Raw genomic sequence first — 15,562 nt, 5'->3', positions numbered from 1 at the left:
TTAACCTGCAAGTAAAGAGTGGGTGGAAATCTCTGTACCATTGCTGTTTACAGAATTGTTAACGAAACAGACGAGTATTTACACTGTCTCCTGCAGGCATCTAACATGTGTGTGATTCAGAGTTAAAAGCCTAAGCTCCCTGTATAGTAAACAGAATCAACTTTGGGAGGGGGAGGAGGGAGAGGAGAAGATGATTCCAGGAGCATAAATTGGTGCCTGCAGTAAATGGCAAGTCAGGCTGCGAGCGCCTCTGAAGTCAGTTCTCTGTGTTTAAAGGATGTCCTTGGATAAACTCTGAATCCCTAAACAAAGACTGTGTACAGTAAACTGTGTACCAGAGCCTGCTACAAGCAGGGATTTGCAGTGACTCAAAGTATATTAGTTTGAAAGCAATATTTCTGTTTGCAGAGCACATTGGGTTTACTGGAGCACGGCTGGGGAGGGGAGTGGGACCTGCTGATGGTGGTCGTGGTGCTAAGCATGATTTAATCACCCAGATGCAGCTTCATTTCCAATACACTGCTGATTTAAAAGCAACTTTACTCATGGCGGGAAGATAGGAGGACTGAGGTGAGGTTTGTGCTGCCCATGCTTTACAAACATTACAGTTCTGAAATGCTTTTCTAAGTAAAAATGTACAGCTCAGGTATATCATTTTATATGCACAGTGAGACCATGCAGGTATGTTGTAGTAGAGGGGAGAATAAATCAAAGTGTGGTTTGGCTAAAGACCAGCCAAATTCTCTTTTAGAGAATTTCTTGCAGTTCTTAGTTTGCAGTTGAAATAGAGTTATTAGTGATTGATTATAAGGTGAAGTATAACAGGAAACACAGTCATGCCTGTTAAATTATTGCAGCCTGCAATGAGGTAGTAAGTAAAATGCATTCGCTATGCATGTACATTATCCTAGATGTATTTGCTACTTCAGTTGTAATATGTGGTTCTGCATTGATGTATTTTCCACTGTCCCATTTGCCCTTGGCTTATTACAACCCTTGTATCTTGGGAATACTTTGAGTTCCAAATTATAGAAAAATCTCAAAAGAAGTGTACTTTTAAAATCCATTTAATTTTTCTGCTGCAAAGTAGTTCTGGTGCACTCCCTCCTTGCAGTGAAGATTCCTCTTTTCTGCCCAAAGTTATGCTAAGCCAGAGCCCAGCATGATTAATACTCGATCCTCCAGCCTGTTATATCAGATTACTTTTAGCAGCAGTGTATTTGTGGAGATGGGTAATCCCCATATCCTCATGAAACATGCACATTTATTTATAGGCTTAGGAGACAGAAAATGCTAGATTTTACCAGAGTTGTTGTGTGGGGATAGCTCATGTGTTGTGTGCTGTGCTGGGCAGAGGTTAGGGCTGGTTTTGAGCAGAGTAATGATAATGAAGACACCTGATTTACACTCTTAAATGCTTGTAAAGTAGAATCACTGAAAAATAGATGTGCTGTACTGAATGTGTTCAGCTAAAGAACTGACATGTATAACTTTCTGGTGGCTTCTCCTGCCCTCAGAAGTTCAGTCATGCCAAAATAGTGCTCATAAAATCATCCTGCCATGCAAACCCATATTTTATATAGGTGTTACTTACAATATTTCTGGAATTGGGGACATAAATTTACATGAATTTTCATACTTTGGTGTCAAATATTTATTGTAGCAGTTACATTTTTCAAAGAGGCAGTGAGCTAACTAATTTCCTTTGCCTCCTTTGGGGACTATAAAAAGAATTTCAAAGGCATGCTTGTTCTTAAGAACAAGTCAAAATTGTTCTAAAATTGAAAAGCCTAAAATTAGTGTGTGATGTAAAAGCACAAACTGGATAGTAGAAGGTCTTGTCTATATGAGGGGCTTTAAAATGGTATTTGCTGATGTTGATTATATTACAAGTATTTGGCTTCTGAAAATATCTTCTGCAACCAGTAGGCTATTTACTGTAGAGCTTTGTTCTTCTGATGCACAAAGTGAACAAGCACTAGCAGCAGCTTGATTTTACTTCAGGCCTTTATTAGGTTGTTAGCAAGTTATTCTAAAGCATCTCTGCATTTGGGTGCCATTAGGTCTGCCAGCATTAGAAGCCCATCATTCATCAGCAGCTGTGGATGTTGGTGTCCTGTGTAAGATGGGCGTGAACCACACTGCCAGATCTTTTTGGCAGTTTGTGTGTATTTCTGTGAGTGAATAGCAGAAGACTGTCATGAATTAATATTTTTTTGGCTTTTTTTTGTGAAGAATTTTGTCATCTTTTAAAGTTTTGGTTTTTTTTTTCTCTGCAAAAGTAAGGAAATATTACATTTCAGTCGAAAGCAGAAATGTAAAAACAAATGATGTCCTTCTGGTGGTGGCTTAGTAAATGGGCTGTTGGCTGTTGCCTTGAATAAGGTTTTATCATGCTGGTGCAGAAAGAATTAAAAAATGAAGGATTCATGTAAAAGGAGATCATAGTTTTAAAATATCGTGTTACTTGGTAGTAAGTGTTCCAGGGTAACAACAGATATGTCAGCTCAGTCCTGCTTGGTTTAGTGCCCAGGCCATGGCTGGAGATAGGAACAGATGTACAGAGAAGAGAACAAGAGATTTTCGTCTTTGGGAGGGCAAAATGAGGGAACATCTAAGCCACAATGAAGATGATCTGATTATGGTAATGGGGCACACACTATTATTTAATGAATGTTTCTTTTCAGCATTGCCAATTCACAATTCCCATTGTGAATATCGTGTTGCTTGCATGGCTACAATGTAGAGCACCTAAAACTGTCTGCCTTCTAGATGCTTATATGCTGTAGTTGAGCAGACATTTTAATGTCACTTGATGAAGTGTTAAGCGCCTAAGGGTAGATGCAGAAAGATCTCAACCCAAAGGACATGGTTTTGTTATCTCATTCATAAAGACACTATTCCAAATTGGAGACAGAACCCATAATGATTTATGAAGTATAATTTTTATGCAGTTTCCTGTTGCTGAAAATCAGCACGGGTTTATTATTTCTTTTGTTAGTATACATTAAATTTTTTTCCTTTAAAAAATAGCCCAGCAATAATACAAGAATGAGAGAGAGAGTGGAAAAGAAACTGTAGAGCTTGGCAGCAGTTCTGTGGAGAACAGGAGGTTCAGTGGGTGCTCACCAGTGCAGTCCAACAGCTACTCAGTCACTTCAAGTTATTTTTACAGGAAAGGCTGTTTTGTTGGTTGCAAATGTTGAGTACTTGTTAATATTCGTTTTCTAATCTTTGAGGGAAGAAAACGCTGTGGTCCCTGTCCTTCTCTCCATCTCTACTCCCTGTCTGTAACATCTAAAAGGCAAAACAAAACCAACATGGGGAGTACTTTGCATCAAGTGATGAGGGGTTTTATTCTTCAACAGATTTTCCTGTTATAAAACACCTTCCTTCACACCACCATCCTTCCTCTTCCCATGGGGCAGACTGAGGGACACCTTGCCTGCAGGCAGAAGGACCAGTCTCTTTTAGCTCTTTCCACCTCTTCACTTCAGAAATGTTGTGTCTATAAGATAAATGCTGTGAAGAGTTTATTAAAAAAACCTGTAACCTCTTTGGTTGGGTAAACTGGTGGTGGTTGTGTCCAGTGCAACTGGTTGAAGAGCAGGTTCTGTTCCTCCTCCCTTCCTTTGGGTGTGTGTTCCCTGCCTGCTGCTGTTTCTTGTCTTCAGTTTAAAAAGTGAAAACCTCAAGATTGGAGTTCCCACAACAAACTGTCTTATCCCAGACCTTGCATGGCACAACCAGCTGAAAATCCAGTAATTAAATAAACTTTGAATAGAAAGACCTCCCTTCTTGTTGAATCTTCTTTAATGAGGTCTGATTTATGAAAAAACACTAGACAGTTTTTCCTGTAACTCAAGGAAAGCCTATACAATTATCTTAGGGGTAAGAAGCCTTTCATTTAGGCGCACTAAGGACACTGCTGGCATCTGGAAAGAAACCAGTTTTGTACTGGTTTGTACACAAACTTTGGGCAAAACCCTTGACTTAAAGAACTTCTTGTAAGGATCCCAGGCCCAGCATAGATAATGTGTGCCTCCTGGGGGGCTGATGCCTTTGGGGACTTCAGACATCTGTTGATGAGCTCTTTAGTAATATTAAATAATGTAGATATGTTAAACCGTAGAATATTACATCTGTTCTACTCGCTTCGTTCTTGGAAGATGCTCCCAGCCACAGCATGGGTGATATATTTTACTTTTAAACCCTGAATATGCTCATCTGTAGCTTGAGAAACTGCTTATATCTTTTTTTGTTTCACTTGGCTTTCAGGTTTAAGGTTTGAAACGACACAAACAGCTAATATTATCCCAGAATTGAATGCTACAGCTTTAAGATAAGGTGCAGGGGCGCTCTCGGCGCACACACAGCCGCCTCCTCCCATTCTCTTGTTTTTTTTTCTCATGCTGAAAATACCCCACCATATTCACGATAACAGCGTTTATTTTTTTTTTTTATACTTTCCCCCCCTTTCCGAAATCCACCAAAACTGAAGAAAAATCCAAGTGACTGTTCTTAGCAGCTGTGTGGCCCGGAGTTCAGTGGGGAAGCGGCTTCCTGCCGTCCCTATTCATCACCTGCTTCAAAGGCAGCCTGGCTGCTCCAGTGTGCAGGCCAGGTAGGGTGCCATTGTGCGCAGGCGGGGAGGATTAGTATCAAAGCTGCGGCAACCAGGCCCTTGGTCTCGGGCTGCCATTCAGTCTAGCAGGGAGAGGCTAAGACTGGCCAAGGTCACAGCATCCAGTGTGGTGCGGACTGGGAAAGGATCCTGAGAATAGAGGGACTTCTTATGAAATCATGGCGCAAGCTTGCGGCACAGCAGGTGCCCTTCTGGAACACATACATCTGTTTATGTTGGGATAGCGTAGCTGACAACGGGATAATAGAGCTTTGTTTTTTATAATTTTCCCCTTTTTTATTATTTATTTATTTTAAAGAACTACAACTCTATATACGACAGCGTTGAGTATTGACGGGAAGAGCACTGGCTTTGGAAATCATAAAGAAATCTTTAAAAGGTTTAATTGCTGGGGTGGGGGGTTGTGTGTGTATACTTAAGCAAAGGGGAGAGCAGGCTGCCTATTAACCATTTAGGATCCTCAGCCCTGCTGATGAGCAGCAGCAGGATCCGGGGGGACTGTGCACAGAAGGCGACAATGCCATATTCTTTTTTCCCCCCTATCTTTTCTCTTTTTGTCCGCTCCGACATTTGTACTAACACATTGGTTAAAGGATGTGCTGGATTTGCTCGGTTGTCTCCATTGTTGGGATTGTCTGGAGGAATCCTGTCACGCTAGCGGTGGCTTTTTAAAAGGTGAGGTAATAGTGACGTAAAAATAAAATTGCCAACTTGATGAAATTAAGGGGAAATTAAGCTGTAGACGAGTTGTCATGACGACAAGGATGTTCTATTGATGAACTGTACTCCTCACTGTCCAATCAGATAGTGGAGCTGAAGCTGGAGCATGAACAGGAGAAGACGCACCTATTCCAGCAGCACAACGCAGAGAAGGACTGCCTGGTCCGAGACCACGAACGGGAAATTGAGAAACTGGAGAAGCAGCTTCGCGCTGCCATGGCAGAGCACGAGAGTAAAACTCAAGAATGCAGGAAGCGAGACGGGCAGGTAATGATCAATAATGCTTGAAAGGCGGCCGCTTATTAGGAAATGCTGATAATTAGTGGTTCCCGTTGGCAGCATTGTTGGTGCTGCACCCTGGGTGAGCATTTGCGAAACTGGCACATAGACGTGATTTAGTTTTTTCTTTTTCCTTCTTTTTTTTTTTTTCCGCTTTCCCCCCTCCTTTCCCACTGCTGAATAGGGGCTTTAACTGCAAAAACCACAGGTAGCCAGATTAAAAATCCCATGGTGCGCTATAACTCGGCCTATTTATAATCTTGTCTCATTTTCTTTCATGATGGATTTGTTTAAAAAAAAAAGGTATCTCTTCTTCTCTCCCCCCCCCCAGCCCTCACACTCACCCCCTCCTTTTCTCCTTCCTGGGCAAATCCATGTGAATTATATCTGCTTCATTCGGATGCTTTTTTTTTTGTTTTGTTTTGAAATCTCTGCAGGTAACTTACAAATGCCTTTATTTCATTTTGTTCATGTCCTTTTGTTTCAGTTTGGTATTCTAGATTTGCATTGTGTGTTTGCCTCCGTATGTCGGGTGTTTGATAAGATGATGTGGCTTTGGGCTTGCTCACCATCACGTTTATTTTCCTACACACACACGCACCCCTCCCATCCTCCATCTCTGGTCACTGTTGGAAGCCATTTGGCAGAATAACCCCCAGCTGGGGTAGTATTTGACTCTTCAAACTTCTGGATGAAATGCACACTGTCAGCATGGAAAATGATCTTTATGAGTTTTCAGTTCAAAACCTATCTGATAGCATTTTTTTCAACGTATTTTGTGAGGATGGCATGGTGTATTTTCCTAAGAGCCTATATAAAAAAAGGCCTGCAATGGCAATGTTTAAAAAGATGGAGGTGATTTTGTAGTTGAAAGAGTATTCAGAAAATAATCTTTACTAATCAGCATTAGAATTACTTATCATGCACGGATTATTTTATCCCAAAACTGGACGTTTTGGGAAGGCGTCTGTAATGATGTATGTTTTCCGCGCACCACCGCCTTCCCTATGAGATATACGACTCTGACATTGAGGCGTTTTCACTTTACTTTCCTGTAGACTAGTGGGCTGTGTCTTTCACTGGCAACTTTAACATAGCTTAACGAAATTGAACATTAACTTTAATTTTTTCTTTTACCTTTGGATGACTCAGACTATTGAAATGTGGCTTAAGTAAGTCTATTGGAAAACAAACGGCTGGTTGGGGGAGGATGAGGGATACGTTGCAAAGCGAGGACTTATTTCTCCATTTCCACCATTATGGTTTTCCAAGGAAAATGAGAGATACTTTTGTGAGAATGCTTTGAAGAGGATATACAGGTGGCGTCTGAAAAAGTGAACCTCGCCCTTTATTCTCCACTTTATTGTAACAGTGAACAAAGACTGAAATTGTTGAAGGGTTTTATCTTTGCATTTTTTACTTTGGCCCAACGTAGATGCATCGTAACTATAGAGCTCTTTGAGAGTGCCTTGTCAAAGTTGTATCATCCTCTTGCCCACATTCCTGATGTTGTGTTTGCATGGCACTCAAGTTAAAAAAAAAAAACCTGGTTTAAAATGATACAGAACTATTCTGTCTACACGCCAGCATTCTGCATATTGCTCTGCATAACACTGAATACAAAGGTAAAGAGACTATCTTAAGCAAATTCAGAGAATCTGGGAGGTTTCTTGTAAGTGTATCTATTTCATTCTGTTGGGGGTCATTTCTGGCAAAGGCTGGAGCCCGAAGTTGGATTGTGCTTTCTCTTTGCAATGGGATGTATAATGCTACTACAGGTGTTACATAGAAAGCTGGAAATTATCGCAGCTATTAGGGAAACCTGAACAGTCTTAATAGCAAAAAACTTTGGCCTTTTTACAGGGCTTTTCTTTGAATATCCCTGTACAGTCACTTGAACATTGCTGCCAATGAGAATGTCATGTAAATCAGGGAGGGAAGCGCGGTTGCCTTTGATTAGAAGAGCTGTTTATTTAAATTCTAGTAAGAATCTATCAGCTTTCAAGGATGCAGATATTTTTCCGTTTGGGGAAATAAATTGTTCTTCGTTCCTTCCTCTAGTCTTTGTGTTAGGATTCACTTTGTCTTTGCAGTGAGCTCAACAGACAATACTGGTGTTCTGTATGGAATTATGGCACGTATTTTTAATAACTTTTTAAAATATTTGCATATATTCTCCAAGAAGCATGTTTGACCATCGAATGTGCTATTGGCCAATGTCCTTTCTGAAACATTTGTCAGCCTCTGACAAAGATATCAGTGATTTAATGAGTTTACGTAAACAGAGCTTTGAAAAACCTGTTAATTTTGAACCATGTTTGGCAGCAATATGCTTTAGGACTGCTCTATGTGACAGTCGAGGTACAATGAAACAGGAGAAGAGGCCATTTTGCTTCGCTGAATGAAAAGTAGATTTGCTGGGCATTTAAAAAAATTTAAATAATAATTAGAGTTAATCACATAGAGCAGCGTGTTTTGAAGGACCTATTTGTTCAATGTTTAGCAAAGGATGTGAAAGCACTGTTATTAAAGGTATTTATTCTTCCTTAAATCCTTTTCCATATGAAAGAGTAGCGAATGTTTAGATTACATATTTCTTAGTATATTCCTAAAGACGGCTGTGATTGAGTATTGCAGAACAATTTATTACACTGTTACTGAAAAGATTAATTTATTCTTATATTGCCTATCCAAGGTCTCTACTTGCACATAGCTCTTCAGCTACTGTAAAAGATAGTATACAAAGCGGGTAGATTTTATTCAAATATGAATATATTAATGCTTTAATCACAGCTAAAGTACAAAAATTAAGATTTCAGTGCATTACCAGATTTTAATGAAATAAAATAATGTTACTGCTTCTTTGAAATACAAGTTTTAATATATTTTCAGGAAAGGAACTTGACACACAGGAATTACCTTTTGTGTTGCTGGTGAATTTTTGGGTAACAGTTTCATTCCACTTTAGCTCTTGGATTTCTCCATTTCTAGGAGGCTTGCTTAGATTTTTTTTCACCTAGGGTTATAATGCTTGGGGAGGAGTAAATTGACATGTAGGTCAATAAAAGTCAAAGCAGTACAAAGGCTTTTATACCATGCTGTGTTCTTGTAGTCTTTTAAATGCTCTACGTTTTCTATGAACTGCCATAATATTGTTATTCTTGAAAAAGTAACTAATAATACAGGATTCTTTCTCTTTTAAAGGGTAGTTTTGAATCACTACTTCTATTTAATTTAGATTTTTATGTTACCTGGCTTTTCTTTAGGAGCAGTTTGTTTGCTCATTCATTCCCCACATCCCTAAATAATTTTAGTTTATACGCTAGTTCGCAAAGCAGGGAGCCCCTTGGATGACAGAGATCTTCCTTTGTTTTAATAAAACCAGCCTGGCTACTGAATTGGTGATTTTTCTGAAGCAAGACTTACGATTACATAGAATAATACATCTAATTTGCTTCTGTGAAATGAGATAGCGAGGTTAGGAAATCCTAATAACCAGTGCCAGGTGGGCTGTGGTACCAGTTGTGCCCTTACATTGTCCCTTTGTCCTGTGAATGTCATTGTCTCCTCAGCATCTGACATGTGCCCTCAACCAGCTCAAAGATTTTCAAGTTCCATCTTCTGTATAGATATGGATCGTTTTTGTGCTTCTTTGATGTTGACCTTCGGGCAGGAAGAAGGGGAAAAAATATACCCCTGTAACTTCAAATGTGGCACTTGGCAGTGCAGCAAGAGGAGAAAAGTTTCCGTGAGGAAGCTGAATTCCCTTTCCAGGTTCTCTCGTGAGATAATTGGCAAGTCCAATGTTTTCATCCATTTGTAATTGGGTCAAGAGTAGCGCAAATGCTGAGGCACGTTTTGCCAGAATGTGTCACTGATGTCTGATCTGGGAAATGAGGCTTCTTGAAGAGAAGATCGCTGCTCTTTGTGGGTGTCTTAGGGCTCTCAATAAACCATTATTCATGGGGAAAGGAGAACCTTGAACAGTTCTGAACTCAGGCAAACACACACATTGAGAATGGAGGTTGTTACGAAAAAGGAGCAGGCTGGAGGTGGTGAGAAGAGTTAATGAGGTATTTTCCCATGGCTGAAGTACCCGTTTTTTTTTTCCTCTTTTGCTTTTAGCATTTCCGCTGATCCCCTTGGCCTTTACCATCCTGGTTTGCTTTATCTTCTCAGAACTCAGTGGCTCCTCCCCTGGTGCCCAATGTACAGGCAATTCTTTGACTTCTTTCTGGCTTCTCCTTTTTGAAAATTTGCTTCTTCCCACTTGTAAATGGTGATCTTTCCGCAACTGGTGTTCTGCACCTGGTTTTGTCTGAATTAATTCTGAGCTGTTTGAGCCTGTTAACAATAATAACCCAACCCAGTAATGATCATTAATTTCGTACCAGCAATAATAGTTATTTTTGTTCCAACAAGTCCTTGGTATATGTTTATAGCTCTGTAGAGATAATTACTGTATCTACAGAGTGGGGGGAACAGATTTATCTTACCTTCCTGTACATAGTCAGTCTGAAGTGTTACTGATATGTTTGATGGAGAGATGGAGAGCTTTATCAACTATTGACAAGAGAAAATACAGAAAAAATCAATAGAAACATTATATACTTGCTCAGTGATAACTAAATACCCCAACACATGTGTCTGCGTGTAAATATTGCTGTAGCAGTTAACTTTTCAGTATTATAATACTAATACAGAAGAATTTGGGGAGCATTTGTTCCACAACAGGACACCTTCTCAAACTTTGATCTCAAAGACCCTATTGTTATCATACAGATAAATCACTGATGAACTCTTCTGCTTCATGTAATTGTTCTGTATCTCCAAACACCAGTTTCCACAGGGTTGTTATTCTGGTATCAGTGGAAGCAGTTTGCCTAATCATGTCTGGAGGGTACAGATAGATGTAGCTTGTGAAACATTCAGATGTTGGTGATGCTACTGAAGTCACTTCTGTATACAATCAAGAGTAAATAGATTCTATGACTCACTTTTTTTCCTTTGACTCCTTTTTCTTTTCTTAATGAAAGATGTGTTTGGCATGAGAAGAAATGCATTGTTGGCTATACAGCCTTGCTCTGCAGACAGTTTAAATCATGGACTTGCAATCTAAATATTTGTTTGTTATATTTTACTTGGAAAGTGGCTGTTGGGCTGACAGTCAGGCTTCTGTAGACACACAGCCGTTCCCTTTTAGCCTTTCCTAAACAAAAGCTTTTGTCTATATTGCAGCATGTTTAAATTGCCACCAATCAACCCAGGAAAATGAACGTTGACTGTTGATGTAAAATATTTAAAGTACCAAATATTTGTTGCAACACTTCCGTGGTTTTCCTTGGTTGTTATTCATATTCTGCTGACTCAGGGTTGGGATGGATCCTTCTGATGGTGAAGCTGTACTAAAATCAAGGTTCTCATGATGGGTCCTATACAGATGTTCAAACTGGGCTTTAACTAATAGTGTAGCTGTGAAGTTGAGTGTTTAATAAAAGGGCCAAATGCACCAGTCTCCTGGGAAAGTGTTCAGATACTATACTGTGCTGGGCTCAAGTAATCAACACAGCTGGTTTAAGCTGTACTTGTGTAAATGCAGAGGAGCTGTGGGAAGAATCTGGCCTGCAGCACAGATAATCTTTGAGATTAGAGGAAAAAATGAACTTTTGCTCTAAAGCTGAAGCACACATTTGAGGCTCAGAGTTCCCTTCAGAAGTACCCCCATCAAGGTGAGAGTCTGGGCCTCGTGTGCACCTTCCCCTTCCCACCCTGGTGAAGCCACCTTGCCACGTTTGTAGTTTCACATCAACCACTCTGCTTCTGGTCCCCAGTTCTAAGCTGTTGCTTCTGTTTGAGCTGCCTTTCAAAAGACTTGAACAAGCTATAAACATCTGCCACTTCCTTGCTTAATGGAACCATCAAAGCACTTCTGTGCTGTACTGGGTGATCATCTGTGATCTCTTCCACATTTTTCCTTGACTCTTGCTTTTTACCGTAGGACTGAAATTAGTGAGGAATTAGGTGCAGGAGGTGGCACTTTACTTGCTACTCTGTCCTTTTATACTTCAGGCTTCTCAGCATTTGAAATGTTTACCAAAGATGTTTTTGGAAACCGTACATAACGGTGCATAAATTATCATTTGCTGATTAAAAATGTTGAGTTAGCTTAGGAAAGAACTGACATTTTGTGCTGTCTACAGTGTAGGTAAACGAGAAGGCAGTTGCCATAGAAACTGGCTCATCACAGAACAGGAACTCTGATTCTGAGATGGAGTTCTTTTCAGCAAAATGGACTTTCTGTTTGTATAATATGAAATTGAATATATGGTAATTATTATTGCATTGTAATCAACACTTTTCTATTATTTCTTGGTTTAATTTTAAATATTGGCAGCTGAAAAGGTGGAATACATTATTTCACTTGTGTAGGGAGAGGGCGTATATCATATGGCAGTAATTTTCTTTTTTTGCCAGTACTCCCTGTTTAGGAAAAAATGATTATTTCCTGAATAGAATAAATATAGAATAATTTCTCTGAGACAAAAAAATGAGATCAGTCTTGTTCATCAGCAGGGTAAAGGAGCTTTATGCCAGTGTTTAAACATATGCTCTAGGTGTGGCTTTGCAGATAGGGTTTGTGTGTGATGGCTGCAATGAATGATTACTAACAGACAGTAAGCTATACATGGTATAAAATTATTTTTTAAATTAAAATGATATAATGGAATATTGAAGTAATAAATGATCAAGTACATCAGTAAACACCAAAGAGGTAATAGTAACTGTGGATTTGAGATGGGGTAACATAATTCCTTAAGCAGAGAGGCAGAAATGCTGTGTTACTCTGCAGAAATGGTCAACTTACAGTATAAGCTCTTGTAGGTGAATTCAGTGTGGCAAAGCCAGACTCTGAAGTTGTTTATTGATACTACTTCCAAGTGTAAGAGTCTAAATCTTTGCTTTTGAATGACTTTCTTTGATATTAGATTGTTCCAAATGTTACAGCTAAACTTGTTTGGTAAATGTCTGCTGTACAGAGAAGGGAATGCGTCCTCACAACGTTATTAATGGTTTTTAGTTCTTTTGTGAATATATTATAGTGTGCTTGACAGAGTTGTTGTGTAGAAGGAAGTTGACTTCCCTGAGTCCATAGAACAAGTACAGCAATTTAGAAAACAGCAGTGATACTTACTTCAGATATTCCACTGGATGGCTGAAGGGACATCCTCTAATGGGAGATCAGGATTCAGACTGAAGTTTTTTCACAGCATCATAGAATGTTTTGGGTTGGAAGGACCTCTGGAGCTCACAGTGTCCAACCTCCTGCTCACAGCAGGTCTAACTTCAAAACAACATCGTGCTGCTCAAGGCCAAGTCCAGCTGAGTTCTGAAATCTGCAATGATGGAGATTTCGCAACCTCCCTGAGCAACCTACTGCAGGGCTTTACTAATCCGTTGTGAAACTTATTTTCCTTTATATCCAGTTGGAACTTCTATTATTACTACTTGGATCTGTAGCTTCTCATCCTTTCACTGCCACTTTCAAGAAAAGTCTGCCTCTGTCTTTTTCTACAATTCCTTACACTTGGTTGAAGACAGCAAGTGTGTTTTTCCTTACCTTTCTGTTCTCTAGGCTGAATAAACTGAGTTTGATGAGCTTCTTGAAGGTCCTATCAAGTGACAAATGCCATAAAAGTCTGTATCAAAAGCCTTGCCAAAGTAAAGATGAAAGTTGTTGACAGTTCCCAGTCATTCATTTCACTGTAGAAGACCATCAGTTTGATCAAGCATGATTTGCCCTTGGTATATCCAGGTTGGCTGTTGCCAGTGACCCTTCATTCCTCATGTGCCTGGAAATAATTCCATGGAGTTTTACTCCATCATTTTTCCAGTGATGGACATTAGGATATCCTGTCTGTGACTACCTACTAGCATGCTATGTATTGCAGATTAAATAGTTAAATTTTTTAGAGTGTGCTTTTTCTCTTGTCCCTTTTCTGGAGAAAGATGATCCAAAATCAATTTAGTCTCTCTTCCTTAGGTCAGCAGATGTTAATTCCATTCACTCACTGCCACCGTAAATCAGGGTTTGAACAGTAGTCTAGCTGTTAAATGATTTATCTGATAGGAGAGATTTTATGATCCATTCAGTTCCTCAATTCAAAGGTATTATAAATACCAAATGAAAGAATGAAACACTGGACGAGAAATTATGACAATCTGTAGTTTGGAATGTTAACACCACTTGTTTTGGCAGCATGACTGGTCTTAAAACAATAAGATCCATATGGATGCTAATTTTCCCAATTTTAGGTAATAAATACAACCTCTTTATGGTTTAAGTAATGATGTTACTCAATCCCACTGCAGGGTCCAGTAGACGATTTCATGATGAGGTAATAAATAGCAATTTTGGAGAGCTAATTTATTTGTATTTTTCTTTCATGTGGTTTGTGATGGGGGAAGAAGGAATCACAAAGCCAGTGAAAAGCTTTGCCCTCTCCTGTAGCTGACATGCTTTGGCTGAAGATATGTCAGTTGAGAAATATGAGACCATCCATAAAGCTCTGCACGCTCCCACATTAAAGTATTATAGAGAAACCTTCAAGTGGAAAACCAGTAACAAATTGCAGCTGAGATGGTTATGTTGTGCTGCACTGTCCTGGGTACCCCACCACGAACTGCTTCCTCCTCCGTATGTTGCTTTAGTCAGGAAGAAAACCGGAAAGCTTCTCTGGTTTTGCTTTTCATAGACAAGAGCTATGAAAGTTAAAAAAACACGCACCCCCTGATGGGTTCTCTGTGGATCTGAAGATGATGTTACTGGCACAGACACCAGGCTGAGTGCTTCACTGTTAAACATCTCTGCAGCTGTTTCCCCACAGGCCCAGCCCTGGTGTCTGTAGCAACTCTTCAAGGTCTCATTTTCTGCCTCAGATGTTAGGAATTTGCTAACCCATCAGCTGGAGGGGTAGCCAAGTGCTCTGCGCTCTTCTGTTTCAGCACCGCTCCTCACACTGCTGTGCTTGGTGTGTGCTCCCAGCTCCCTCCCCTTGCTTTGGCTTGAAGGCAAGTTCCAGATCCACCCCTTCCATGCTGCTCAATCTCCTTTCATACCAAAGCACCAACTCTCAGCATGCCATGCACAGTTTAGGCTGGGTTTTCTCTCCTGCCAGTTCTTGGCAGTGAGTAACAACTATGTGCCAGTGAAGCAACCCTGACTGAGCTCTGTGGGACATGCAAACCAAAGAAATGGGGGAAGTCTGTTCAGTGCAAGGAATCATGTTGGACCTGGGTGGTGGAGCCTGTTGGTTTGGTCAGCCCCGCTGTGCCCCAGCTCCTCCAGGGAGTCAGCTCAGAGAGACCATCGCCTATGTCCTCTCTTCAGAGCTGGGCTCTGTTTGGTCCTCAGGCAGCACTGGCTGCCCTGCGGAGCATTGGAGAGTCCACATGGTCATCCGCATTTCCCATCCTGATTCACTATCTTCTTGTCTTTTCTGCTGCCATTTTGTGTTCCTGTTTTCCCTCACACCCAGATAACAGCAGGGATTCTAGGTTCTGCATTTGGGGAAACTCCAGGTAGAGAAATCATCGTGTGTCCTCAGCTCTAGGCTTTGGACATGTGCTAGCCTCATACATTTAAGCTTAGAGAACCATATATATCTTTTTTGCAATTTGTCTTTTTTTCTCCTTGGAAAACTTTTTTAAAGAAACAAATTAGAAAGAAAATACATTGGTTTTATACAGTGAGTCTTTTCAATATGAAGTCAGGCAGCAGAGCTGCTCTTTGGTCCAGTCACCTTTGAAGAAATGATTGCCATCTCACTCGAACAAATACTGTTTCTTCATTCTGAAGGAGTGGCACAGCCTGTGACAGTGATACGAGGTCTTTAGTGTGGATTTCATGTGAAGAAGTTA

At 40.2% G+C, this 15,562-nt stretch overlaps 1 protein-coding gene across 6 annotated transcripts in view; it reads left to right on the top strand.

Annotated features, from left to right (window-relative positions):
• The window catches only part of CEP112 (centrosomal protein 112), a 185,042-nt gene that overhangs the window by 67,107 nt on the left and 102,373 nt on the right, over positions 1-15,562 (top strand). For all 6 annotated transcript variants that reach the window (XR_009963570.1, XR_009963571.1, XM_062612575.1 and 3 more), the window contains exon 20: positions 5,450-5,632. Coding sequence is in view for 4 of the 6 variants with exons in the window: in XM_062612575.1 (XP_062468559.1) it covers positions 5,450-5,632 (183 nt within the window). In the remaining 2 variants the exon portion in view is untranslated. The remainder of the gene's footprint in view (positions 1-5,449; positions 5,633-15,562) is intronic.

Source organism: Pezoporus occidentalis, unplaced genomic scaffold (genome assembly GCF_034315485.1).
Source record: "Pezoporus occidentalis ecotype Australia unplaced genomic scaffold, CSIRO_AGI_Poc_V1 ctg160, whole genome shotgun sequence".
NCBI lineage: Eukaryota > Metazoa > Chordata > Aves > Psittaciformes > Psittacidae > Pezoporus > Pezoporus occidentalis.
This window is presented reverse-complemented; position numbering and strand designations above follow the sequence as displayed.